The following is a 27,727-nucleotide window of genomic DNA, read 5'->3' on the forward strand; positions in this document are numbered from 1 at the left end:
CTCTGTACATTATCTGTATAATAACAATTTTAAAAAATCCTTTAGAAAAAAAATAAAAGCAATTAAGAAAAAGTCTCAGACATTCCTACTGGGGATGGCTTTGAATCACGGTCCTTGGATCTTAGCCTTCTAAGTGGAAAGAATATAGGCATGAGCCACCAGTGACTGGCTGCTCCCTCAGTTTTTGAAGTGCTAGTGATTGAACCCAGGGCCTTACTCATGTTTGGCAATTACTTTACCACTAAACTATACCCCCGGCTCCAGAAATGTTTTAAAATGTTAAAAAGTAGGAAATGAGAAAGGGAAGATGTTGCTATTGTAGGGATACAGAGAAAAACACACCAAGGATACAGAAGTTTATTTTATTGATCATTTTAGTTAAAAAAAAAAAAAAAAAAAAACTCTTATCTACATGTGTTTATAATACCCGTTTGTTCAGAAATCAAGGATCAGAGGGATGTATAAGTCCCAGTATTTAGCATCTATACCTAGGTGGTAGCATTAAGGCTGCATTTTCCTTTCTTCTTATATCCTCTTATCCTTTGAGTGTCTTGTGTACAATGGCTCAAGATAATAATGTTGGCTTCCTTTGCAAAGGAGCTACATCATCACCAGAGCAGGGGCCAGAGTAAGGTTCCTACCTCAGGCTGGGGATAAGGGGCTGAAGACGCCTCTCTCAGAACCTGAAGAGTCAAGTGGGGACTCCCCAGCGAGCCCCCTTCCTGTCCTTAACCCTCCTCTACTGGGCAGAGGCCATCAGTGGGCAGAGTCTACTGTTAGACATCAGGAGTAGAAAACAGAGTCAAGAGCTCCCTATGTCCTTGGGGCAGCATCCTTTAGAACAGCTGTATGTTAACACTCAAAAACAAATATGTACACACTGAGAAGCTGAGCATAACTGAGATTAATAGAGGGCAGAGAGTATGAATGGTTGGGGAGGGGTGTTAAAACAGGAAAGGAATCTTGGCATTAATTGCTCCAGTGGCTCCAGAGACCAAGGAGGGGTGGCTAGCTTAGATGGGGATGGGCTGACAGATCAGGACACCTCTGGCAGTCAGGACACCATGGTGACACAGCTCCCAGTTGATAGCACTCCCCTGACCCTGATTAGTTCCTTCTGTATTCTCTGGTCACCAAGGCAGCGGGGACTCAAGGGTGGTTCTGCAGGCCAGTTGGAAGGGGTAGGACATGGGAAGAACAAAGTGAGGTTCTATGCCACAGCTTCCCCAGCCGCCCACCTCCTCCTCTACCTCACCGCTCAGGGTCCCTGAGATACTTGGAAGTACTTCTCTCCCAGGGGGCCTTGGCCCACCCTGTTCCCTCCCTCTTACCTCCAGCTTCATTTGACCTTGTGGTGCAGCCACCTCTGTCCCCAATGCTAGTCACCTGGGATTTTAAGAGGCCCAGCTGATGTCTTCAAGGTGCTACAGGGGAGGCGAGCAATGCGACTTTGGCCTCGGGAGACTGAGGAACTAAGGGAGGAAGGGAAGACAGATGGGGCTCTGGGGTGTGCAAGGAGTAGGAAGGTAGCTGAGCTGCCTTATTCTTTGAAAGCAGGAAAGGCCAAGCACCGACAGGAGTTTCCAAGGCCATATGGGAGGGTAGGAGAGGTGAGTGAGGAGGGGGGGGTGAGCTGTGCATACCCTCCCCGCCTCACTTCTGGGATGATCCTGGAATAGCAACAAGGGCCAAAGAAACTCCAGTCAAAGAACCAGATGCTGGCCCTGCTCACAAGACCTGGGCTGTGAGGGGGCCAGAGACACCAGCAGGGGCCTGTGCCCAGTCAGGGCACACACTGTTTGAGTGAGAAATTTCTTCCCCACCTTCACATCACCCAGACCTTACCTCATGGTGCGCTTCTTCTTGCAGGAGGTGGTGCCAGGGAAGGAAGATGGCAGCTTGGAGGCCTTCTTGGTGAACAGCACAGGTGCGCTGGGCAAGGGGAAAAGAAAAGGAGAAAGGCAGATGAGATGGGAACCAGAAATGGCACTGGCCACTCTTCCTCCCTCCAGGCCCCAGCTTGTGGGGAGGGAGGTTGGACAAGATGACCTGAGGCTTCTTTCTGCTCAGAGGTGGACTGTTCTCTCTGCCTTCCCTGCCTGGGCTGACAGCTGAGTGACAGCTCTGTTCTGGGAGAACATCCAGATGTCAGTTTTCTGGAGTGTCCAGGGAACTGGAGTTCAAGCAATTTCACCCTTCCACCTGCCCAGCTCTGAGCTTTACTAAGAGCTGGTTCAGGGGCCATGAAAGGTGGGGGGGCTACAGGCGGGCAGCCTGCTGGCCTCTGCCTCACAAGTCCAGGTCAGTCTGCCATTTGTCCTTAGCTTCTGCCACTGTCCTGTCGGGTTGCTGTACCCCTTGCCTGCCATGCGGACAGAGGGCAAACCTAACACTTTACCTCCTCCCTAGAAAATACTGAATAAAGTTTTCTGAGGACCATATCCTGTATTCCATATGCTGAACTAGAGAAGCCTAGGAGACAAAGGGCAACCATAGGTATTTGCAGGTATTTGCCAGTGGACACAGAACTCATACCAGGTCACAGAGCCTAAGCAAAGCAGAGGAACAGACAGGGCTGGGCTCATTAATTCCAGATTCCCTGTGACTCTTCCCAAGTTGAGGTCCCATGAGCTCTGAGGACACACTGAACCAGCACACAGCCAGTGAACCTGAGGCATGAATAGAAGGGGAGGGGCATCGAGTGAAGCCATGTCTCCATAGTAACTGCACACTCCATTCTGGGCCTCAAGAATGACCAAAGGGAAACAGGTCTCAACTCTAAAAGTCAGGCTGATTTCCTTTTCTTGGATGTACCCTTGTCTCTTGTTGACCTCTGACCGCCAGCAGGAAGGACTGAGAGGGAGGCTGAGAGACCTACCTGGGGATGAAGGGCTGGTCGGGCCTGTTCAACTCCTGGGGGACTTTCTCCCAGCCAAATTCATGACAACTGAGTGCTGAGAGGGGCTCCTCTGAGAGATCAAAGGTGGTGTTAAGGTCACGAGCAGGTAGGGCCAGAGGGGTGGAGCAGTTCTGCATAGCAGAAGGGCCCAGGGGAACCCTGCTTTTGATGACTGTAGCTGGGCAGAAGCGAGGGGAATGGCAGGGAGAAAAGGGTCTTTTCCCTTTTGGGGTGCTGGGCTCAAATGAAGGCTGAGCCTTAGGCAGAGACCCCCTCCTAAGGCAGGGGAGAAAGGACTGGTGCTGGCGTTTCGTCTGCTTTGGGACCAGAGGACAGTCTGGCTCTGTGGGACTCAGTCTCCTCCTCCTCTTCTTCTCTGCGGGCTGTCGGGCTTCCTTGGCTGGGCTGCAGTCAGGCCCAGAGGGGATCCCCATAGTGTGCAGTTGCTTTGCCATGGTCCGGGTCACAGGGCCACAGTACTCTGGAGACTCTGGGCAGAGAAAAGGAGGGTACTAAGTGAGATCAGTCTGGCTAGAAGGAAGGAGCAGGCACTAGAGATCCAAAGAGGTCCCCTTCTTTAGGTCTCCTGGGTCTCTCTTAGAAGCCCATAATTGCAGGGGTCCATCCTCCCACCATAGCACATAAAGTGCTTGGCAATGCCTCAGCCCTAGCTGGGCCTTGAAGGTGACACTGATAGGACAGTGTACAGGTGACACTCACTTGACTCTAAACACCGCTCCTGAGCCAGAGGGGCCTCTCTGGCTAGGCAAGCAGTACTGCTGGAGGCCTCAGTCCCAGGCTCAGTTTTCTCCTCCTGCACCAGCTGCTGCAGGGTCTCAAACTCTGTAATCATGTCTGGGGTCAGGAGGTTGGCTGCCTGGAGCAGGGAGTATTGACGATGGGCCAAGCACAGAACTCGTAAGGTCAACCTGGAACAGAGGGAATAAGAGTCGTGTGCTACTTATATCCAGCCTGGCTAGGGCTCTCTAGTCTATGCACTGACCTCATCACTGCAAGTATGGTGGAAAGCAAATCTGGATGGTCCCCTCCCTCCCTCCCTCCTGCCTTGTCCCAGACTAACTGATGCACCTCCCAATCCAGCTCCAGCTCTGTGACACTCTTACTGAAGGCTGACAAGTTCCAGGCAAGAGTGGTAGGTATTACCCATTATTCGTGCTCCAGGACAAAGATGGGGGCCTGAGAAGTAGGGAAAGGGTTTCAAGTGACCTTGGACTTGGGAGGTCTGAATTTCCCCTTAGCTCAGCCATTTACATTAGTACTGGAATCCTAAATTAATGTGCCCTCAGGACAATGTAAGATAGTAGTTGAAACTGGGCAGTGGCTCTCTCCTATAATCCTAGCTACTCAGGATGCTTAAGGTCTGAGGACTGCAGTTCAAAGCCAGTCAAAGCAGACAAATCCAAGAGATTCTTATCTCCGATTAACCATGGAGCCAGAAATGAAGGTGTTGCTCAAGTGGTACAGTGACAGTTTTGAGTGGAAAAAAATGAGAGCTAAATGCTCTAAGTTTAAGCCCCAGTGCTGGCACACGTTTACACCAAAAAAACCTCCACAGTAGTTGAGATCCATCTCAAATCAAACTGGCACTGTTCAAATCCCAGCTCAACATTTCTCAGCCATGTGATCGTCAATAAATTGATTAGCCTCAATCTCTAGAACCTTAAAATGAGAATAACAAGTACACCTACTTTATAGAGCTATTGAAAAGATATTATTTGTGTATGTGTGTGTGTGTGTGTTGCTGCTGAAGCTTGAACTCAGGACCTGGGCACTGTCCCTTAGCTTTTTCCCCTCAAGGCTGGTACTCTAGCACTTGAGCCTTAGCTCTACTTCTGGCTTTTTTGAGGTTAACTGGAGATAAGAATCTCAAGGACTTTTTTTGCCAGGGCTGGCTTTAAACCAAAGTCCTCAGATCTCAACTCTTGAGTAGCTAGGATTACAGTTGCAAGCCACTGGTGCCTGGCTGAGGGTTTTTTTTTTTGGTCAGTCATGGGGCTTGAACTCTGAACCTGGGTGCTGTCCCTCAGCTCTTCGGCTCAAGGCTAGTGCTCTACCACTTGAGCCATAGCACCACTTCTGGTTTTCTGGTGGTTAATTGGAGATAAGAGTCTGATGAACATTCCTGCCTGGGCTGGCTATGAACCTCGATCCTCAATCTCAGCCTCCTGAGTAGCTAGGATTACAGGCGTGAGCCACCAGTGTCCAGCTAACTGTTGTTTTTATATGCAGAATATTTAAAGGAATACCTGGCATACAGTAAACACTAAGTTATTTTCTGTAAGGTGGTGGTAATACCATCTACCTGGTTAGGACAAGAGGAGATTATATAATAAAATAGGCTCTGTTGACCTGGGCTCTGAGAAAGCCCTTCAAAATGCATTCACTCTGTGCTTTCTGTTTAATAGTTAGGATCCTTGAAAAAGTACATGTGAATCAACCTGTATTTCACATGCACTAAGGGACTATTTAAAGGAAATTCTGAGGGTAATGCGATTATTGATGCTGTAAATTTGGATTCTCATAAAGCCAATTTTCTTTCTATGATAAAAGAATAAACACAATTACCTCAGTGGGGATTATTTATGGCAAATGATTTATCCTCAGGTAACTACCTGTCTGGACTTGGATGAACCCACCTCACTGCCCTGTCAGTGTTTGCTCAGGGAACCAAGCTCATTTAGTAAAGTAGCCTCCAGCCCTCTGTGAAAGAGGGCAGGACATAAATTAAAAAGGACACAGCAGAAACTCATTCAGCATCTTCTCAAGCAACACATTATAAGGAAGACTGGACTACTGAGCAAAATAGGTATTTGGGGGAAAAAGGCCTGGACCTGGCTACCATGAGAGTTACACTGGCCCTGTACCTCTTGACCCTGGGCAAAGACCTCATCTTCTCGTTCACAAATGGGGAGTTGGTTTATACCAGCATTTTTTTTTTTTTATACCAGCATTTTTAAATTAGGCTTCAAACATCACCAATCAGAGTAACTCTATCTTGTCAGTCCTACATATTAGACCTCAGCATGAGATTCCATGTAAAGAGATGACTCTGCAGCTGGGGAAAAAAAAAAAACCACTTGAAAACCCACTGAACTGGAAAATCTCAGATTTGTTCAGTGCCCTAGTGGTCCAAGATTCAAAACTCTAAAGTCAAAAGAAATGACTTTCGATTATGCAGTTGTCAGGGGTTTTTCCAATATTGAGATGATCTAAGATGTTCTATAAACCTTAATATTTGAAGCCTTCTGCTGTATTTTATTAGGACTTCCTCACCAAGTAGCAGGGAGATCTAAGTCACAACCAGGGGTTTTGAAGTAACTTGTTGGAAGCTGCTCATCTCCCCCCTAAAAAAAACCCAGGTAGGGGGCTGGGAAGGTGGCTCAGTGGTAGAGTGCTTGCCTTGCATTCCAGAGGCCCTGGGTTCGATTCCTCAGCACCACATAAGAAAAAAGAAAAAAGCCGGAAGTGGCGCTGTGGCTCAAGTGGTAGAGCACTAGCCTTGAGCTGAAGAGCTGAGGGACGGTGCCCAGGCCCAGAGTTCAGGCCCCATGACCAGACCCCCCCCCCAAAAAAAAACCCCAGGTAGAAATGAGAATCATAATATCCTCTTATCCTTTCTCTTCATACTGGAGGAACACCAAGCAGAGAGACCTTGAATTCATTGTTGTTCCCTGGGAGACTAATGGGGCACCCCACCAATGTACCCCATCTCTCTAGGCCTCAGGGAGTTAGCAATAAGAGACCGATAATGAGCCTGTGATTATTCAGGCCACAGCATTTTTGCTGAGTCGGGAACAGACACTCCCCAACAAGAAATAAAATTAAACAGGCCCTTCTGTCCAGAAGCTTTAAATACACTGCCTGGTGTGAAGCGTGCTGGGAAGGGGAGAGTAGGATTGGCAATAGCAAAGCTAAGTGGTGGGGGATTTATGTATTAGAGATCAAGGGAAAAAAAATATATACAGCAGCATCCTCTAGGAGACCCAAGGAATGGGTCCATATCCTTTCCTCTTTGGTTCAAGATGGAGGTTTGTGTTTACTCTGCTTTATTTTAGCTGGAAAGCTGAAAAGTGATGGGAGATTTGTGTTTACTTCTGGGGGGGAGATAAGCCACAAGCTGTTGGTGAGAACACAAGAGAGACACTTGCTCAGGAAGGCTGTCCTGTCCCTTCCTCTGCCTGTCGTCCAGCTTCCCCTGGCTGCACATTGTGTTCTCCCTACACGAGAAAGCCAAGTGCTAGCTAGCCCCAATGGCCTGTCCTAACTTGGTGTTTCTGCTGGCTGTCAGGATGGAGTTTAGTGTTTAGTTTCCCTTGCCTGTTGGGCTGCCAACTTTGTGGAAGGAATAAAGATGATGCTCAGGAAATGAGTAGGTAATAATAACAAGGAGTTGAAAGCGGTTAAGATTATGCCTGTAGCCGGGCGCTGGTGGCTCACGCCTGTAATCCTAGCTACCCAGGAGGCTGAGATCTGAGGATCGCGGTTCAAAGCCAGCCCGGGCAGGAGAGACTGTGAGACTCCTATCTCCAATAAACCACCAGAAAACCGGAAGTGGCGCTGTAGCTCAAGTGGTAGAGCGCTCGCCTTGAGCTGAAGAGCTGAGGGACAGCGCCCAAGCCCAGAGTTCAAGCCCCACGGCCGACCAAAAAAAAAAAAAAAAAGATTATGCCTGTAGTCCTAGCTACTCAGGAGGCTGAGATCTGAGGATGGAGGTTCAAACCCATCAAGGGCAAGAAAGCCTGTGAGATGTGACACTCTTTATCTCCAATTAGCCAGCAAAAAAAGCTAGAAGTATCTGACTTATGTAACTGTAACTCCTCTGAATATCACCTTTATAATAGCAATTTAAAAAATACACACACACACACACACACACACATGCACACACACACATGCACACATATATACTAGAAGTGGAGCTGTGGTTCAAATGATAGAGTGACAGCCTTGAGCAAAAAAACTAAGAGACACTGCTCAGGCTCTGAATTCAAGCCCCATTACTAGCACAAACAAGTAAAGAAATAAATAAATGAGATAATGCTAATAAAAAGGGACTTGACTGTGAGCAAGAATCAGAGATCTTTGTGATGCATGTTCCTACACAAGGAGGCTGGTCCATCACAACCCACTTTGAACTCCAGAGTAGAGGCAAGGAGACACCTACTGCTTAGATTGATCCATGTCCAATTTCTGTGGTGAAAGGTGGTTTGCAACTGGCTCCGGATGCACGATCAGACCAGGGGACTCTGGTAGTGGATGCATGAGGTTTAGCTCTGGCATCTGGGTTGGAACCTAGAGGAGGCACAGGTAGAGGGGGCAGATAACCTCTTAAAACCCTTCCTTCCCCCAGGAATGGAAAATAACAGCTTTAGAATGACCAGGACTTCAGAAAGGCTTGTTTGGTCCTAGTCACAAGCACAGGACAGATGTAAGACATCCAGATAGAGAATGAGAATAGCTATTTCTTCTAATATCCCACCTGGGGCCCAGGCCTCATGTCCTCAAGACATACTTTATCACTGGGGTTTTTGTCCTTGTTCTGTAGGAGCTGTTGCTGGTCTGGGGAGTTTCCTTCCACATTCCTCTGTTCCTGGCCCTGTGTCCCAAGGCTCCCCTCTTGAAAGGCTCCAGACTCGGTGTGGAGTTTTGAGGTGCAGGGCTGGTTAGGAGGCTGGGGCAGTAAGGAGGAGCTAGGGAGGCAAGGAGAAAATGAGAGTTTGAGAGGCATGATGTGGGGCGGGGGAAGGTGCAATGAGCAAGTGAGGCAGGATCTCTAATACCTAGTTGTAAAGCCCACATGAAATGTTTAGATAACAAGTAGCAGCCTATTTAGGAAGAAGGGAGGTATGAAGGTGTGAGGGACTTTCTGGTTTAAAAACAAAAAAAAAAGGGGCTAGGAGGTTGGCTCAGTGGTAGAGAGCTTGCCTTGCATGCATGAGGCACTGGGTTCGATTCCTTAACACCACATAAGCAGAACAAAGCCAGAAATGGCGCTGTGGCTCAAGTGGTAGAGCTCTAGCTTTGAGCTGAAGAGCTCACGGTTAGCGCCCAGGCCCAGAGTTGAGCTCCCACAACAAAAACAAACAAACAAACAAAAAACATAAAACCATCTTTGCCAGGTGCGATGGCTCACACCTGTAATCTTAGCTACTCAAGATGCTGAGATCTGAGGATCAGGAAGGATTGTGAGACTCTTATCTCCAATAAACCACTAGAAAACGAGAAGTGGTGCTGTGGCTCAAGGAGTAGAGTGCTGGCCTTGAGCTGAGAGCTGAGGGACAGCGCCCAGGCCCAGAGTTCAAGCCCCAAGACCGACGAAAAAACCCCACAAAAAACAATGAACTCCAGAACCTGGTATAGTGGCTTATTCCTGTAATCCCAGCTACTCTGGAAGCAGAGACAGGAGGGAGGATCATTGTTTAAAGCCATCAAGAACAAAAAGTCAGGAGACCCAGTTTTACAAACAAGCTGGATATAGTAAGCACGCCTAGAATCCCACTTACTTAGGAAGCAAAAGTAAGTTGGTCCAAGGCCAGCCCTAGCAAAAATGTGAGACCCTATCAAAAAACTAAAACAAAAAGGGCTGGGGCATAGCTAAGCTCAAGGCCCTGAGTTCAAGTCCCAGTATATGTGTGGGGGGGGAGGGGAGACACACACACACACACACACACACACCAAACCCAATGACACATCCAACTTCTAAACCTTCTGCTTCTTTCTTCTCTCTATCTCTTTCTCTCTCTCTCTCTCAATAATAAGGTAAGGTTTATTAACAAAGAGAAAGTAAAGGCCATTCATGATAATGGGCAGCAGAACCCCAAAACCAGTTACCTCTTTCTCTCTTTCTGTCAGTACTAGGGCTTGAACTCAGGATCTTGTATTCTTTTTTTTTTTTTGGCCAGTCCTGGAGCTTGAACTCAGGGTCTAGACACTGTCCCTGAGCTTCGTTTGCTCAAGGCTAGCACTCTACCACTAAACCACAGTCCAGCTCTTGTTCAGCTTTGTAGCTCAACCACTCTACCACTTGAGCCCTGCCTCCAGTCTAGCTTTTTTTCTTTTGCAGGTTTATTGGAGATAGACTCTCAGATTTTTTGGGGGGGCCCGGGTTTGAACTGTGATCCCCAGAGCTCAGCTTCCTGAGTAGCTAGGATTATAGGCATGAGCAAGCAGTGCCTGGCTTGCCTTTTGCTTTTTTATAGTTGAGACGTCACTTCCCCATCTGACACAGGACATTCTTAACAGCACTCAATTAATTGCTCATCTTGGTAGAAACCACCCCTAATCCTAGGTAATAGAATACAGACAAGGAGTCCTAGTCCTCTTTGAATTAGAGAAGGAGTGGTGGATGGCATCAGAACTGACCGTTGTGGCGGGCCCAATTTGTGGGACTGTGGGAGGTCCTGCTGTGTGGCCTGAGCGTTTGCCTCATACACCTGGAGCTTCTTCCTCAGGGCAGCCACCTGGAACAGCAGCAGCTCAGTCCTCAGAGCCCCAGGTAAGCACAGGAGGCTGGGGTGGGCACAGAGCCCTGCTGCACCCCCAAGCTCCTGGCTTTCACTCCCTACCCTGGACCATCTCCCCTGCTGGGCTCCTCACCTCAGCCTGGAGCTGCTGGCAGATGGTGGCATACTGGCTAATATGACAGTCCAAGCTGATCACGTTGCTCTTCAGCTGAGAAGGGGACCACAGGGAAGAGATTTGTTTATTCATTCAAAGCAGTTTTTAACCAGCCACCTTCCATGCCTAGGCATTGTGCAGGAAGTCTTGTTCACATTGCAGTGACTCATTCTTACAAGTGGGGAAAAGAACTAGGGAAGGGGAGGGATCGCAGCAAGGGACCGAGGATTGGCTGTGGCCCTGAATCCTGACTGTCTCACAGAGATGTGCTGACCAACAGGCAAGACAGGGCTCCCTGAGAAGCAAGGAGGCGAAGCCCAGCAGATGTGGCAGAAACCAGAGCACCCCTGCTTTTGTCTGGGTTAATGTATATGGATGATTACATCATTTTACTGGAATATATGGTACTCCTGACTAAAACAGTCTGAATTCTCTGCCTTTGTCTAGCTGGAATCTTGGAGTCTTCCTGAGGATGGGGTCAAAGTTGCTCTTATTATGAAGACTTTCCCAGAAGATAAGAGCCCAGGGAACTTCCTTTTCCTGCATGGGGGTGTTGGTTAGGGAATCTGAGGAAGCAATCTGGGGCCCTCCTCTACCTGTCCCCAGGCTGAGTGCTCCCTGATACCCATACACACAGGCTATCCCTAGTTGATACATACCGAAAGTCTGATCTCCTTGGCCCGGTCAGCATATTTGAGGGTGTTGTAAGTGTCCTCATAAGTCAGGCTGGAGGGGCTGATGGCAGCAATCATTACTGTGTGGCAGTTGCCCCCGATGGAGTCTTTGAGCAGGCGGGTCAGTTTGCTGTCCCGGTAGGGCACATGAGACTTTCGGCCCTGGAAATTAAACCAGTGGGTGAGGGGAAAGACAGCTGGGCTAGATTGAATTGGGTAGAGCCTGGCATAGCTTTTTGGCTCAGGGCTGGAGAAGGGACCACTGGGTTCAGATCTCAGTTCTTGTCCTGTGGGGGAGTGGGGTGGCATCAGGCCTGTGATGCTTCACCTTTGCATCAGCCAGGGCATTGAGGACATTGATGAGAGCCAGCAGAGAGCGGTTGATGTTGGCACCCTCCCGTAGTCGCTGCCCCGTGGCATGGGTGGTGGATGCCCGCTCTGAGCCAGCCAAGTCGATCAGGCTCATCTTAGCCATCTTAAGGGCTTGAGTCAGTCCTGATACCCGGTCCTGCTGTTTCACGAAGATCTGAGGGCAGAGGGCAGGGGTTAGGGGAGTTGGGTCTATCATGAGTCCCAGCTGTAGGCTCAGCCTGATTCTGCTCACCTGGAAGATGGCATGGGAGCGGGAGGATGTAGCATTGGCATCAGTAGGGTGCTGTGTACGGCTGCGATTGCCCCTGGTCAGCATCTCCAACAGCTGCTCAGCTGAGGCTGGCTAGAGAGGAGACACCCAGGAAAGGGGCTGTGGTCTCTACCAGTGCTTTGTGCCTGGCAGGAAAGGCTAGTTGTCAGTACCCTCCCACCCCTCATTAATGCCACCATACCACCACCGCAGTATTCAGGGTATCCCAAATGGCTTTGTGAGAAGACCCCAGAGGAGCAGCCAGGGTGGCTGGTAGCCATCTGAGCCCCATCTGGCATCTACCTGGTGGAAAGAAAGTCCTTGCACCACTACGCCCTTGTCAGGGTCCTCACGGATGGCAAGGGATCCCTTGGGCTCCAGGAGGTCACGGATCTGCTCATTGTACACCTGAGGAGAAATGGCAAGAAGTGGTCTGAGAGAGAACATTCTTCCCTAGGGTAGGCAACTGAGTGTCCAGAGGCTGAAGAAAGGAAGTTGCTGGACAGGGAAAGATGAGATTGATGCGTATCTGAGACAGCTGCCATGAGTGACACACTGCAGGACCAAGTGGGATGCCAAGAGCAGGGAGGGCAGGTTTTCCTCTCATGCAGTTTCTCACTGTGCAGTATCTATGTCCTGCTGGCTCACCTGGGCCCATTATCTACTTTCTACCACTCCATCTTCTCTTTATATGACTATGAGAATGAGGGATGACACAGGCTGGAGAGAGAACAGGCCTACCTCCAGGTAGCTGATGAGCACCTCGAATCGCTTCTCCTCTTTGAGGGCTTCAAGACGCCTGTACAGTTCCATAGTGGTTAAGTACATGATGCCAGGATCCCCCTCCTTTCCCAGCATGGTGTGTGTTTTCCCAGCCCCGGTGGCTCCATAGGCAAATACTACAGGGCACAGAATGAAGAGGAAGTGGCAGCAGAGCCAGAGTTACCTTCCTAGAGCTGCTCCCAACACATTCTACTGGGCCCAGTCCCGCCTACCTGAAGTCCCTTTCCTTTGCCATTCACATACACCGTTCCCGTCACTCTTATGCTCAGCCTTTGATTCCCATAAACCTGCAGATTCCCAGTCAGAGGGCTCTCTACTGTGGATGGGGACCATCCCTTCCTTCATCAGGCCCACAGTGCTTTCTTTTGCATCACTAGCCTGGGTTTATAAGCACGTTTGTGGGATGTTTTTCTGATGTATGCCTTCTCCCCCCTTTAGACTTTAAGCATCAAGAGCTCAAGATTGTATCGGATTAGCTCCTGTATGTTAAGCCCCAGTGAGTGCCTCACATGGTAGAGAGAACAAATGGGGGCCTCCATAGAGTGCCCCCAGCTCAGTGGGAAGGAGAGTCTAATATGTCAGAAGACACATAAGTTGGGGCGGGGGGAGGAGCTCAAGTGGTAGAGTGTAAACCCCAGTGCTGACAATAAACATAAAAATAATCCAGGCACCAGTTGCTGAGATCTGAGAACTGTGGTTCAAAGCCAACCCAGACAGAAAAGTCTGTGAGACTCTTTTTTTTTGTCAGTCATGGGGCTTGAACTCTGGCCCTGCACACTGTCCTGAGCTCTTCAGATCAATGCAAGTGTTCTACCACTTGAGCCACAGTGCCACTTCCAGTTTTCTGGTGAACTGGAGATCTGAGTCTCACGGTCTTTCCTGTACAGGCTGGTTTTGAACTGTGATTCTCAGATCTCAGCCTCTTCAGTAGCTAGGATTACAGGAGTGAGCCACCGATGCCTGACTGCAAAAGCATCAGCTCTGAATGGAAAAAGCTAAGGAAGAGTGCCTACCCAGGCCCTGAGTTACAGGCATGATATAAATAAGGATGTGAAATTCTTTTCCTGGGAATCAGAGGCAAAGCTTGTATCAAGCAGGGCTCAAGTTCTCACCTGAGCAGTTGTAGCCCTGAAGGAAGCTATCCAGGATGCTGTGGGTGGTATGTTGGAACACGTCTTGTTGGGTAGACATCTCACCAAAGACTCGGTCAAAGACAAATGTCAAGTCTTTGCCCTTCTTTCTAGGGGGACCACCATCATGGGGGCCACCCAATTTCAGACCAGGAAATCCTCCATCAGGCTCCTCAGGGTCAAATATCAGTACCCGCTCATCCACCACCTGAATCACAGGACGCCGTTGACTCTCGAGCTCCCGAGGGGTGGAGGGCCGCACCCGCACCACCACCTGCACCTTGCTATCCTCCGCCACTGTCATCATGGCAACACCTGTGCAGAGATATGATGGAATAAGGATCAAGCCACCATAGTGTGCCCCTAACCATTCAAGGGACTCTTCCTGTCCTTTCCTCCATAGTGTGTGTGTGTGTGTGTGTGTGTGTGTGTGTGTGTTTGTGTGTGCACGCGCGCACACGCGCTCATCCGCGCTGTGGGGCTTGAACTCTGGGCCTGTGCGCTGTCCGAGCTCTTCAGGTCAGGTGAGCACTCTACCACTTAAGCCACAGCACCACTTCTGGTTTTCTGGTGGTTAATTAGAGATAAGAGCCTCACAGACTTTTCTTGCCCGGGCTGGCTTTGAACCATGATCCCCAGATTCAGCCTCTTGATTTTTTTTTTTTGTCGGTCGTGGGGCTTGAACTCTAGGCCTGGGCGCTATCCCTCAGCTCTTCAGCTCAAGGCTAGCGCTCTACCACTTGAGCAACAGCGCCACTTCCTAGATTCAGCTTCCTGAGTAACTAGGATTACAGGTGTGAGCCAGACACCCAGACTCTCCTCCATACTTTTTTTTTTGTCAGTCTCGGGGCTTGAACTCTAGGCCTGAGCATTGTCCCTCAGCTCATCAGCACAAGGCTAGCACACTACCACTTGAGCTACAGCACCACTTCTGGTTTTCTGGTTGTTTATTGGAGGTAAGAGTTTCATGGGGGGCTGGGAAGGTGGCTCAGTGGTAAAGCGCTTGCCTTGCATGCTTGAGGCCCTGGGTTTGATTCCTCAGCACCCATAAGCAAAAAAAAAAAGCCAGAAGTGGTGCTGTGGCTCAAGTGGTAGAGTGCTAGCCTTGAGCTGAAGAGCTGAGGGGCAGCGGCCAGGCTCAGAGTTCAGGCCCATGATCGGACCCAAAATAAAACAAAACGAGTTTCATGGGCTTCTCTGCCTGGGCTGGCTTTGAACCGTGATCCTCAGATCTCAGCCTCCTGAGTAACTAGGATCACAACATGAGCCACTGGCGCCCAGCTCTCCTCCATATTTTTTTTTTTGGGGTCCAGTAGTGGGGCCTGAACTCTGGGCCTGGGCGCTGTCCCTCAGCTCTTCAGCTCAAGGCTAGCGCTCTACCACTTGAGCCACAGTGCCACTTCCGGCTTTTTTCTTTTTGCTTATGTGGTGCTGAGGAACCGAACCCAGGGCCTCGAGCATGCAAGGCAAGCACTCTACCACGGAGCCACCTTCCCAGCCCCTCCATATTTTTAATGTCTGGCCTCCACTGTCAGTCTGAGAGATTAAGAATATTTGTGTCAATATCAATTACAATACATATCTTGTTCTTACTTGAAACATAACCTCCTTAAAAAAAAATATACCAAGCTGGGCGTGGTGGCTCACACCTGTAATCCTAGCTACTCAGGAGGCTGAGACATGAGGATCTCAGTTCAAAGCCAGCCCAGGCAGGAAAGGCCGGAAAACCCGGAAGTGGCACTGTGGTTCAAGTGGTAGAGCTAGCCTTGAGCTTGAGGACAGCCCCCCAGGCCCAGAGTTCAAGCCCCATTAAGATTAAAATAAATAAATAAATCCTGGTACTGAAACTTGAACTCAGGGCCTCACTTGGCTTTTTTGCTCAAGGCTAGAGCTCTCCAACTAGAGTCATTTATCTACTTCCAACTTTATTCACAAGTTAAGATAAGGGATAAGGATCTCATAGATTTTTCTTCCCAGACTAAATTTGAACCTCAATCCTCAGATCTCAGCTTCCTAAGTAGCTAAGATTACAGGCATGAGCCACTAGTGCCTGGCATCTACTTTTTTTTTTTTTTTTTTTTTTGTTGTCGGTCGTGGGGCTTGAACTCTGGGCCTGGGCGCTGTCCCTCAGCTCTTCAGCTCAAGGCGAGCGCTCTACCACTTGAGCTACAGCGCCACTTCCGGTTTTCTGGTGGTTTATTGGAGATAGGAGTCTCACGGTCTCTCCTGCCCGGGCTGGCTTTGAACCACGATCCTCAGATCTCAGCCTCCTGAGTAGCTAGGATTACAGGCATGAGCCACCAGCGCCCGGCCTGGCATCTACTTTTGTCATATCCAAATGACTGTTTTCAGAGGTCTATAACTAGTTCCTGAAGCTATTATTCTACTCTTATACCTATGTTCCTATGTTACTTTACAGCATGCTTTAACTCTAATAAGGCAAGAATTCCTCATCAGTCTTCTTCAAAACTTTCTTCACTATTCCTAAGCATTTTTGTGTTATTTGACTTATTTCTGGGGGTCTAGCTTAAGATACAGCACTGTCCTAGTATACCCAATGTTTGAGATCCAGCAGCACCTCTCCCCTTAAAAAAGTTTTATAAGTCCTATGCCCAACCCAGAATCTCCTTTTCTCAAAAAAAACTCTATTCAAACACTAGGCATGGTGCTACATACCTATAATCCCAGCTATTTAGGAAGTAGAGGCAGAAGATTTTAACTTTAAATTTGAGGTTGGCCCTAGACAAACTGAGTATGATCTTATCTCAAAAGCAAAATAGAGCTAGCTGGCTCACACCCCTAATCCTAGCTACTCAAAAGTCTGATATCTGAGGATCCTGGTTTGAAACCAGTCTGGATAGAAAAGCCTGTTGATTCTTACCTCCAACCGCCCAGCAAAAAGCTGGTAGAAGGGGTAGAGCACTAGCCTTAAGTGAAAAAGCTAAGCCAGAACACGAGTCGGAGTTCAAACCCCAGTACTGGTGTGCGTGTGCGCACAGACAAAAGCGCTAGAGGGATGCTCAATTAGGCTCTGGGTTCTATTGCCCAGAACTGAAAACAAACAACAATTGGAAGTGGAGGTGTGGCTCAAGTTGTAGAATGTGAGCCTTGACTGAAAAAGCTAAGGGAGAGCTCTCAGGCCCTGAGTTCAAGCCCCAGTACAAATATGCATATACACAAACACATACATATATTACCCCCCCACACACACACCAATTACTAGGATATACAGCTGAAATTGCATTACATTTACACGCTTATTTTATTGTATTAAGCTTTTTAGGAAAAAAATGTGGTTATTGCCTGTTCAGGTATTTTTATGCTCCTCAGTAAGATTTTATAGTTTTTCTGTCTTTTCAGCTAGGTTGTGTAAATTGCCCTTTTATTATAATTCCCAAGTATTTTATAGATTTAATTGCTTTTATGAATGGAACACATTCCCTCACTTTCACTTCCGGCTGATATGTGCTAGTTTGAAGAAGCACAAAAAAAGATTTGGGCTATTGTCTTATATTTACCACCCTCAGACATTTTGTTTGTTGTTTATTTGGAGACAGGGTTTCACCATGGAGTGGCTTGGCCTGGAACTCACTATGACGTCCAAGCTAGCCTCAAACCCAAGATCCTCCTGCGTCTGTCTCACAAGTGCTGGGGTCACAAGTGTGATGTAATCATGGAATCTCAATGTTTTATTGGCTTCTTGAATATTTTTACAGTAATTTTATAATCAGGAAAGAACTTTCTTTTACCTCCCTATTTCTTCGTCATATTTACTGGCTCATGTCTATAATCCTAGTTACTCAGGAAGCTGAAGTCTAAGGATCCTGGTTCAGCCAGCCTTGGTAGAAAAATCTTCAAGACTCATATCTCCAATAAAATGCCAGAATTAGAGACATGGTTCAAGCAGTACAAATGAAAAAGTCAAACTAGTACTCAAGGCTCTGAGTTCAAGACCCAGAACTGACAGGCACATAAAATTTTTATCTGATCTGGGTTCTGGTGGCTCACACCTGTGATTCTAGCTACTCAGGAGTCTGAGATTTGGAGAATCTCCGTCTCTAGTAGGCCCAGGAATGAAAGTCTGAAAGACTATATAAGTTCTAAAACAACCAGGAAAAAGCAGGAATAGAGGTATGGCTCAAGTGGTAGAGTGCCAGCTGAACAAGCACAATGCCCTGAATTTAATCCCCAGAACAAAATAAATAGTCAAAAATGTTAATCTTTTATTTTATGGCTTTTATGTCATGTCTAATAGTCCTTCTCCAAAGTAACAAATGTTTCTCTCAAGTACTTTTTCTTTTTTTGGCCCGGTCGTGGGGCATGAACTCTGGGCCTGGGCGCTGTCCCTCAGCTCTTCAGCTCAAGGCTAGCACTCTACCACTTGAGCCACAGTGCCACTTCCGGCTTTTTTTTTGGCTTATGTGGTGCTGAGGAACCGAACCCAGGGCCTCAGGTATGCAAGGCAAGCGCTCTACCACTGAGCCTCCTTCCCAGCCCTACTTTTTCTTTTTTTATGGAGCTAAAACTTTTTTGTTTTGCCAGCCCTGGGGCTTGAACTCAGGGACTTGGTGCTATCTTTGAGCTATTTTGCTGTATGGTAACACTCTACCATTTTAAATCACAGCTCTACTTCCAGTTTTTTTTTTTTTCTTTTTTAGGGGGTTATTGGAGATAAGAGTCTCACAGATTTTTCTGCCTGTGCTGGCTTTGAACTCTAATCTTCAGATCTCAACCTTCTGAGTAGCTAGGATTATAGATGTGAGCTACCAATGCTAGGCTACAACTTACTTTTTTGTGAATGATGTTTTCCAAATATTTTTTTCTAATTGGTAAGCAATTATATCAAGACCATGTACTGAAAAGTATATTCTTTCTTATCAATCTAGAATGTCAATTTTTCCCCCTTTGGTGGTACTAGTGCTTAAATTCAGGGCTTCACATTCACCTGGCTTGTTTGCTCAGCTCTACCAACTGAGCTATGCCCCCAGCCCTACTTTTTGCTATTTTTCCCTTTTTTTTGGGGGGGGGTAGGGTGGGGAGTTGCTGGTCCTGGGGCTTGAACTCAGGGCCTGGGCACTCTCCCTGAGCTTTTTTGCTCAAGGTTAGTGTTCTACCACTTGTGCCACAGCTCTACTTCTGGCTTTTTGATAAGTAATTAGAGATAAGTCTTACAGACTTTCCTACCTGAGTGCCTGTTGGTTTGGGATTTTGTTTTGTTTAGATTTTTGTGACAAGGTCTCATAGGTTTTTCTGCCCAGGCTGGCTTTAAACCACAATCCTCTGGTCAGGAGCTGATGGCGCATGCCTATAATCTTAGCTACTCAGGAAGTTGAGATCAGATGTTAACAGTTCAAGGACAGCCTGGGCAGAGAAGTCTGTGAGACTCTTATCTCCAATAAACTACTAAAGAAGCCAGAAATGGAGCTGTGGCTCAAGTGGCACAGCGCTAGCCTTGAGCAAAAGAAGCTCAGGGACAGTGCCCCGGCCCTGAGTTCAAGCCCTAAGACTGACACCAAAAACAAAACAAAACAAAGCAGCCTACAATACTCTAGATCTTAGATTCCTAAGTTGATAGGGTTACAGGTGTAAGCCACCAGTGCCTGGCTAGAATGCCAAATTAAACATATCTGAATTTTCATAGAAACATAAATTTACTTGAGGACTCTGTTTTGTTCTGATAGGTCTATTTCTTATCCATATGTTACTATTGTAATGTCTGGAGTTCTCTAATATATCACCTTTTACTTTTTGTGGGGAGGGGAGTTATTCTTGCACATGGTTTTAGAATTAGCTCATGAAATTCTATGAAAAGTCCTAAAATTTGTAATGTGGATTATTTTGAATTTATAGATTAATATGAGAAGAGCTGGCATCTTTATGATGGCAAATCTTCTCATTTAAAATGGATTCTCTTTGTATTTCTTCACAACTCTATAATCTTCAGTAAGATTTTATAATTTTCCTCACATGAATATCATATATTTCTTGATAGGTTTATTACTAGTTATTATACAGTCTTAGTTATATTGTGAATGGGCTGCTCTTAAAATCACATTTTCAAATTCATATTTTGCTAGGATAGAAGCCTCTGTTATCTGTATTGTGTATCTCGCTACAATGCTAAAGTTCCTTATTAGTTCTAATAGATTGCCCATTAATTCCGAGGCCTTTCAATTAAATGATAATATAGTTTGCAAATAATGACAGTTACTTCTATTTTTAGCTTTTTTATTTAGTTGTACACACTATCGCCCATTAGGGATGTAAGAATAGATGTTGACCTGGTAATAATTCCACACACTTACTACCCATTTCTTCTTGTGGTTCTCCCATACCTCTATACCTAGGTTTTCATTTCTCCTTTTTGCCAACTTTCCAAAGGTAGGGATACAATTTTTGGAATGTAAGAGTCACAGATACCCTGGAAAAGTTTAGCCAGACTTAGGGTTTATATTAACAGGGGCTGTTCCTGGGAGATAGGAATAGATGAATGCTTTCCCAGTAATGGCTAAGTCCTGCTGATCGGTCATAATCACCAAGGACATTTAGCAGAGAAAAGCAGAGTTCCAACCTAATAATCTAGCAAACAGCTCAGGTTGTCCTTGGGGAATGTGGCAGAATTGAGCTGATTTGAAACTCCTGTCTCTTCACCCCTAAACTTCTTAATTTCTTCCCCACACCAAACAAGGGAAAGACATCAATCAACAATAATCCTTTTTATATATGTATAATTCAGGGTTTTTCCCCCCCAGCAATCAGATTGTCATAATAAACATATTAGCTAAATGGTCACTAAATCAGACTGTTCAAAGCGACTCTTTGATCTCTACTTCAATCTCACCAAGATAGATAGTGTTATTACACTCATTTTTCAATGAGGAAATTGAGACAGAGAGGGTTAAACAACTTTGTCCAAGGTCCCAATGGTAGTGAGTGATGGAGTCCCATTCCAACTCCGGCAGCCTGACCGCAGAGCTGGTCATCCTGTCTGATAATGATATTATATATTATGTTCGTATGATCACATGGTTCTAAGAGCCCCTTATGTTTACATAATAGTTATAGTCCCTTATATGGAACTACATTATGTATTCTGCAAACACAGATATTTATGGACTATAACTAATTTTCAACACTCGAAAGAGTTCCCATTTCTCATTCTTGCATTTTTGCCTCTGGGAGCCTCACTCTTCTACCAGGAAGAGAGTGTCTGCGTCCACATTGGCTGCTTTCCTGGCAGGCCCAGATGCCCACGGGGAGGGTTCTGGCTGAGGAGGAGCCACAGAGCAGCCTAACATTCTAAGCAGGAAATTAAAAAGGGCACTGGCAAAGGAGTGCACATAACCTTTACAGTTCCCTCCTCCCTGCCTCCTGAGGGCCAGTGAGGCCAAGACTGCTTAATGAGATGTTTTCCTTCTTCCAGAGATAGTGCTGGAGGCCCCAAGGTTGCAGGATGCAGGTGTCACTTGGCATGGGTGTCTCTAGGATACTTGGGTCCTGGTCTTTGTTCTGTATCTGACTTAGGGGAGGTCTTCCCATGAGTCACAGCACATCAGTGTCACATCAATGTCTCCCTTTGAGAGCCAGAGAGAATAGCTACGGATCTGCTCCGCCTCAAGGGGATGGGGAGATTAATGAGAGACCGTTTGTCAAGTTTGCTTTGATCCTCAGTTGGAAAGAGCATTTCAGCCCCAAGTACAAGGGAGATGATTCTTTAATAAGATCTTCAGGGTTCTCAGCCAGCCACATTCACGTCCTATTTCTAACCCAGGGCAGCTCATTAAAACCCAGAGGCTAGTTGCGCTGCTGAGCTGAGGTTGGGAAGTCAAGATTCGGTTGTTTTCAGGGTGGCCTCTTCTGCACACCCTCATAGGGATGGGCCCAACAAGCAAAAGCTCGTTAGAAGCCTCTGGAAGTCAGGTGCAGATGACTCACACCTGTAATCTTAGCTACTCAGAGGCTGAGATCTGAGATCAAGGTTCAAAGCCAGCTTGAGGAAGGAAAGTCTATGAGATTCTTACCTCCAATTAACCACACCCACACACACCCACACACACACACACACACACACACACACACACACACAATAAATAAATAAAGCTGCAAGTGGAGCTGTGGCTCAAGTGAGGTAGAATACTAACCTGAGATCAAGCCCTAGGAAGAGCAAAAACAAAAACAAAAACAGAATTTGAAGACATAATGGGACTCCCTGAGCTCAGACAATGGGATATGAAGAAGAGAAGAAGTAGCTTAGCCCCAGGATACTTGGGATACCCTGCCTGCAAGGATACCTGAAGCCCCTTCATGCTGCTCAGAGTTCTCATACATGTTTCTCACGCTTATGCCAAGAGGGAGGACCCGCTTTTGACATAGTCTGTGCACAGGTCCCTGGGCACCTGACCAAGCATGTAGCAGATGCTAAATAATATTTGTCCTATGAATGAATAAGAACCAGAGAAGGGAAGGGTCTGAGTCCAAAAGTCTAAAAATAGTAATCATTATAGCTGACATTTAGTGAGTGTTTCAGTGAGTATCCCAGACACTATGCTAAGTGCTTTGTGCTAAAAGCTTTACAAATGGTGCCGTTTAAATTTCACAACAATCTCATTATGTGAGTACTGATACAATGTTACATCTCTAGTCTACCAAGGAAACTGAAAGCACAGGAAGGTGGTAAGCAAGCAAGGCAGGAACTTGACCTCATTCTGTCAACTACAGATACTACCCCATCCTTAGGCTGCTCTGTCTGGGCTTTGGCTGCTCATACCTGTTCTCACCTTGGTACTCACAGAATAGTGCATGGTTGTGTAGAGGAAGAAGCTGTGCTCTTAAAAAAAAAAAGGAACCTCATAATGTTATATTTTTAATCTTTTTTTTTTTTTTTTTGCTGGCACAGGGGACTAAACTCAAAGCCTTGAACATGCGAGGCCAGTGTTCTAGCACTGAGCTACATCCTTAGCCCCATAGGCTGTACTTGATGATAGTTTTGTTTATTCCTTTCTCATCATTGTAATTCATGTTTCTTATCTTACAGTCTGGTTAAGATCTCCAGTACAATATTGAATAGCAGCATTCTTGTTTCTTTTACTCATTTTATAGAGAATGTTACAATTATTTCACACTTGTTGGTTTAAGGCTATTTACCTCTATTTCGAATTTATTTTTCTTTTTTTGTGCTAAGGATGAAAATCAAGGCTCTGAGCACCATAAGCATACTTACTAACACTGAACTATTAACTACCACCCTCTACCTCCACAGTCAGTCACATTATATTCCTGGAATAAACTCAACATAGTCATAATATCCTTTAATTCACTGCTATTACTGGATTGCTAATATTTTACAGAAGATTTGTTTACAACTATCTCTATGTAATTTCTTTGTTTCATTTCTGGAATATAAATATAGGGAAGGAGAGTTTATAGAAGAACAGATTTAAGATGGGCACTGGTCGCCGGGCGCTGGTGGCTCACGCCTGTAATCCTAGCTATTCAGGAGGCTGAGATCTGAGGATGGCGGTTCAAAGCCAGCCCGGGCAGGAAAGACCGTGAGACTCCTATCTCCAATAAACCACTAGAAAACCGGAAGTGGCGCTGTAGCTCAAGTGGTAGAGCGCTTGCCTTGAGCTGAAGAGCTGAGGGACAGCACCCAGGCCCAGAGTTCAAGCCCCCACGACCCACAAAAAAAAAAAAAAAGATGGGCACTGGTGGCTCACGCCTGTAATCCTAGCTACTCAGGAGACTGAGATTTGAGGACCACAATTCAAAGCCAGCCCAGGCAGGAAAGTCTGTGAGACTCTTATCTCCAATAAACCACCAGAAAACTGGAAGTGGCACAGTGGTTCAAGTGGTTGAGTGTTCATTCAGCTGAAGAGCTCAGGGACAGTGCCCAGCCCCAGAGTTCAAGTCCCCTGACTGAAAAATAATTTTTTTTTTCTATTTCTGGTGTTTGGTAGGGCTTTCTAGTTTGAAAGTAGATTTCAAACTAATTCAGTTTCTTCAATGCTAAAAGATTTATTAAAAATTTCCATAACTTCTTGGTTCAATTTTCTTCCTTAGAAAACTGTCAAAAAGCTTTTTTTCTTTTCAGCGTTGGGGACTGAACCCAGAGCTTTTGTGCAAGCTAGGAAAGCACTGTCACTGAGCCATATCCTCAGCCTCTTACTAATTATTTTTTAAATTATAATTATGTTCTATTTGACTAAATTAAGCTTTTTAAGAATTCTCAAATACAGTTGCTTTTACTTCTCATTTATATTCATAACTTAGGGCTGGAGACAGAGTTCAGTGCATGCCTAGGGAGAGGTCTAGCATGCAGAGAAAATAAAAGTCTCAGTCATGTATATCTATAACCTAATTTATGGTGTGGAAAGAGTTTACACAATACTCTGGCAATTGTTTATATTTGCTTGGTGACCAGATAGGGAAAAATTTATAACTGTGTCTAAAAGTGAACATTTTCTACTTGTACCTTTTTAAAAGTACTGGGCCTGGGAGTATAGCTGTGTGGTAAGTACTTGCCTAGTATACTAGAGGCCCTGAGTTTGATTCTCAGCACTGGGGATAGTGGTGGTAGTAGTGGTTATAAATGCAGCTAGGCTGGATAATAAAAAAACTGACAGCCCAGCGCCAGTGGCTCACGCCTGTAATCCTAGCTACTCAGGAGGCTGAGATCTGAGGATCATGGTTCAAAGCCAGCCTGGGCAGGACCGTGAGACTCTTATCTCCAATAAACCACTCAGAAAACCAGAAGTGGTGCTGTGGCTCAAGTGTTAGAACTAGCCTTGAGCTGAAGAGCTGAGGGACAGCACCCAGGCCCAGAGTTCAAGCCCCACCACAGAACAAAAAAAGAAAAAAAAAAAAACAGCAACAAAAAAAAAAACCCTGACAAATTGAGACCTTTGTATGTGTGTGTGTGTGTGTGTGTGTGTGTGTGCCAGTCCTGAGCCTTGAACTCAGGACCTAGGTGCTGTCCCTGAGCCTTTTTGCACAAGGCTAGTGCCCTAACTTGAGCCACATCTCCACTTCTGTTTTTTTTTTTTTTCTTCCTTTAATTTTCTTTTTTGGTAGTTAATTGGAAATAATAGTCTCATGGACTTTCCTGCCCAGGCTGGCTTTGAACTTTGATCCTCAGATCTCAGCCTTCTGGGCAGCTAGGATTATAGGCAGAAGCCACCAGGGCCCAGCCAAACTGAGACATTAAAAAAAAATTTATCTGGGTTCAAGCCCCACAACCGACCAAAAAAAAAAAAAAAATTTATCTGGAATGGGAAAAATTCACTAATGAATCCTGAAGAATTGAATATATAGGCAGTTGTTGATAGGATTTGTTGATGGGAAAAGAAATAGAATAGGGTTTGGAAAAAAATTTTGTGGATGCTGTCTTCTAGGCTTAACTTCTTTGTGCCTCAGTTTCTAACGCTGTAAACTGCAAATAATATTGTTATCTATCCCATAATATTATTATGAAAAATAATGTAGTCAAACCTGATTCGGAGTTCAATTAAGGTATCAAAAAATATCCACCACTGTTGCTAGAATTATATGACACAGCGTTTCTCCCTTACAGGGGAGAAGGAATGTTTTTCAATAAAATCCCCTGAACTCTGTGGTACAGTACTTTAGTGCCCTGAAGAATCAAAGCTAGGAGAACCTTCCCTTTGTTCAAGGTAGTATAGCCCAGCTGCAACCAGAAGCTGTAGAGAAATGAAAGGACGTAGCTACTCCATTCTCTTGAGTAGGGGCCCCAGGTCTCTAGTTCTAGCTTGAAGGGGATGGGGATGGGGGAAATCAATGTCCTCCTCACTCACGAGCAAAGCCGATGTATTGAGAGCTGGATTCAAACGTGCGGGCCCAGCGTAGGTCCAGATCGCCTATACACATGGTGTACGGAAGTGCCCACCCCAAACCAGTCCCGCACAAAAGAGAGCTGGCTCCAGCTCCCGCGTGAAGCAGGTGGGTCCGCGCCTCCCAGCGTGTGAGGCTGGGGTCCACCAAAGGCCAAAGCTTACCCTTCGCCTGTTCCCGTCGCTGGTGTCGCCGCCTGCTTGCGGGCTCCTCCGCCACAGACGTGAGACCACAGACGTGAGACCACAGTCTCCGAAGAACACGCGCCCCACCTTCCCCCTCCGCGCCAATCTCCTTCCGGCGCTAAGCGTTTAAAACTAGCCGGTCGGCCCTTCCGGGCTTCCCATTGGTCACCGTCCAGACCTCTGATTGGTTGTTTCCTAAGAAACCATTAAAAAAAAAAAAAAAAACCCACAGTTGAGGTGCGCCTGCGCACTCACTCCTCGGTTTACTGGTGATTGCGAGGGCTTGTCTCCGGAGCTTGAGGGAGAGGAGTGCGCTACAAAAAAAGACCTGCCTGGTTGGCATATGGGGTGGGAGTACGGTGTGTGGGGGCGGGGGTGCCACTTCTCTGTCATTGCTGGTATTGGTTCATTGCCAACTCCTGCAACCGGACTGCAGGTGGGCTTATTTATCCAGTACTGGGGCTTGAATTCAAAGGCTTGCACTACCCAAGCAAGTCCTTTACCATTTAAGCCACTCACAGTTCTGGACAGGTTTTTAAACCTACCTTTTCTATGGCCTAAGTGACACATGCATATTTCTAAGAGGGGATTCTCAACTACGGACTGGCATCCCTTCCTACTTCAGGACTATTTCCTGACTGATTGTGGTACATATGAGGGTTGGCTTGTCTTGCTACCAGTGGACAAGGACTCAATCCTCCATAGCTGCCCTCTGCTTAGATTCTGATGGGCCAGTCTCATACTGATCTGCAACTGGCAAAAGAACCTTGCACGGGGATTGGAAGTTTCCAGTCCTGGCTCAATGGGTAACTAGTGCTGATACTTGGGCTCTCTTGAGGGTCAGATTCCTTATCTACAAAATGGAGTAAATATTCTGCCCTACCTGGCCTGATTGTTCATACCTGTAATCCTAGCTTCTCCAGAGACTGAGATCTGAGGATCAAGGTTTGAAGCCATCCTGAGCAGGAATGTGATAAGACTTATTTACAATGTACAAGCAAAAAAACTAGAAATAGAGGGAGGTATGGCTCAAGTGGTAAAGTCCCAGACTTGAGGGGAAAACACAAGCAAGAGCACAAGGCCCTGACTTCAAGCCCCAGTACCAATGCACACACACGTAATTATTAATATCATCCAGCAGGTGGGAGTAGGGTGACCAACTGCCTCAGTTTGCCGGGCTGGTACTGAGGAATTCCATAGAATACAGGACTTTCAGTTTTAAAACTGGGACAGTCCTGAGTTTGGTCACCCTGAGGAAGATAGGGGATGAAGAACATCTTCCATGCAGGCAAGAAAAGAAACAAAAAGGGCACAGGTGCAGGGAAACTTGTAGATTTTTATGGTGGAAAATTGATGAAGTCTTCCTCTTGTGACTTCTGTCTAATCTATGAGGTAGGAAATGGGTCACCCATTGGATAGACAGTTTCACACTATCTCCTGCCCTTGAGGGGCCTGACATAATAGGTACTCAATAAATATTGGCTAAAAGAACCAGTGAACAAAGGAGACTAGGGTAGGTGTCACAGATGGGGTGTTTTTCCAAGTAGTTTCTAGGAAGAGGAGCTGTGTATAGGAAGCTGTGTATTTGTTTGCTTGGTGGGAGTAGTGCTGGTGTATTCAATATTGTGGAAGAGAAGAGAAGGAAGCCAAATGGAGCAAAGGGATAAGTTGAGCTGGAGCTCTGAAGCTGGAAAGGCACTGAGTAGTCATCAGGAGAATGATGGCTGTACAAGGGGAATGGGCTTTTGAAACCCCCATGTCACATGCTCAAACAAACTCAAGTATGGAATATGCAGGAATGTGTTTCCATAGCGTAACCCCTTTGAACAATGAACAGCTTAACAAAATGAGTATCAGGAAGTTGAAACATGTCTTGTGTGAGGGGAATGAGGAATAAGTAAGGGTGGGGGGGGGCAGATGAATTGAGAGAGGAAGAATGGGCAAATACA

At 46.4% G+C, this 27,727-nt stretch overlaps 1 protein-coding gene across 2 annotated transcripts; it reads right to left on the reverse strand.

The window, feature by feature from the left end:
• Positions 1 to 348: 348 nt before the first annotated feature.
• Positions 349 to 25,851, reverse strand: Kif18b (kinesin family member 18B). 2 transcript variants are annotated; one of them, XM_042674112.1, is made up of 16 exons: positions 25,758 to 25,851; positions 13,729 to 14,061; positions 12,575 to 12,732; positions 12,137 to 12,241; positions 11,816 to 11,926; positions 11,540 to 11,737; positions 11,197 to 11,373; positions 10,517 to 10,591; positions 10,283 to 10,380; positions 8,433 to 8,610; positions 8,085 to 8,212; positions 3,620 to 3,828; positions 2,879 to 3,389; positions 1,846 to 1,932; positions 1,387 to 1,472; positions 349 to 1,161 (listed from the first exon to the last, which is right to left on the reverse strand). In XM_042674112.1, exons 2-16 carry the CDS (start codon positions 14,051 to 14,053, stop codon positions 1,055 to 1,057), a joined length of 2,553 nt encoding a protein of 850 aa, XP_042530046.1. In that variant the 5' UTR covers positions 14,054 to 14,061; positions 25,758 to 25,851; the 3' UTR covers positions 349 to 1,054. The 2 variants fall into 2 exon arrangements, with proteins under 2 accessions (XP_042530046.1, XP_042530045.1); XM_042674111.1 differs by having other exon boundaries at positions 8,400 to 8,610.
• Between the last annotated feature and the right edge of the window lie 1,876 nt (positions 25,852 to 27,727).

This window comes from Dipodomys spectabilis, unplaced genomic scaffold (genome assembly GCF_019054845.1).
Source record: "Dipodomys spectabilis isolate Male_0828 unplaced genomic scaffold, ASM1905484v1 ptg000018l, whole genome shotgun sequence".
Taxonomy (NCBI): domain Eukaryota; kingdom Metazoa; phylum Chordata; class Mammalia; order Rodentia; family Heteromyidae; genus Dipodomys; species Dipodomys spectabilis.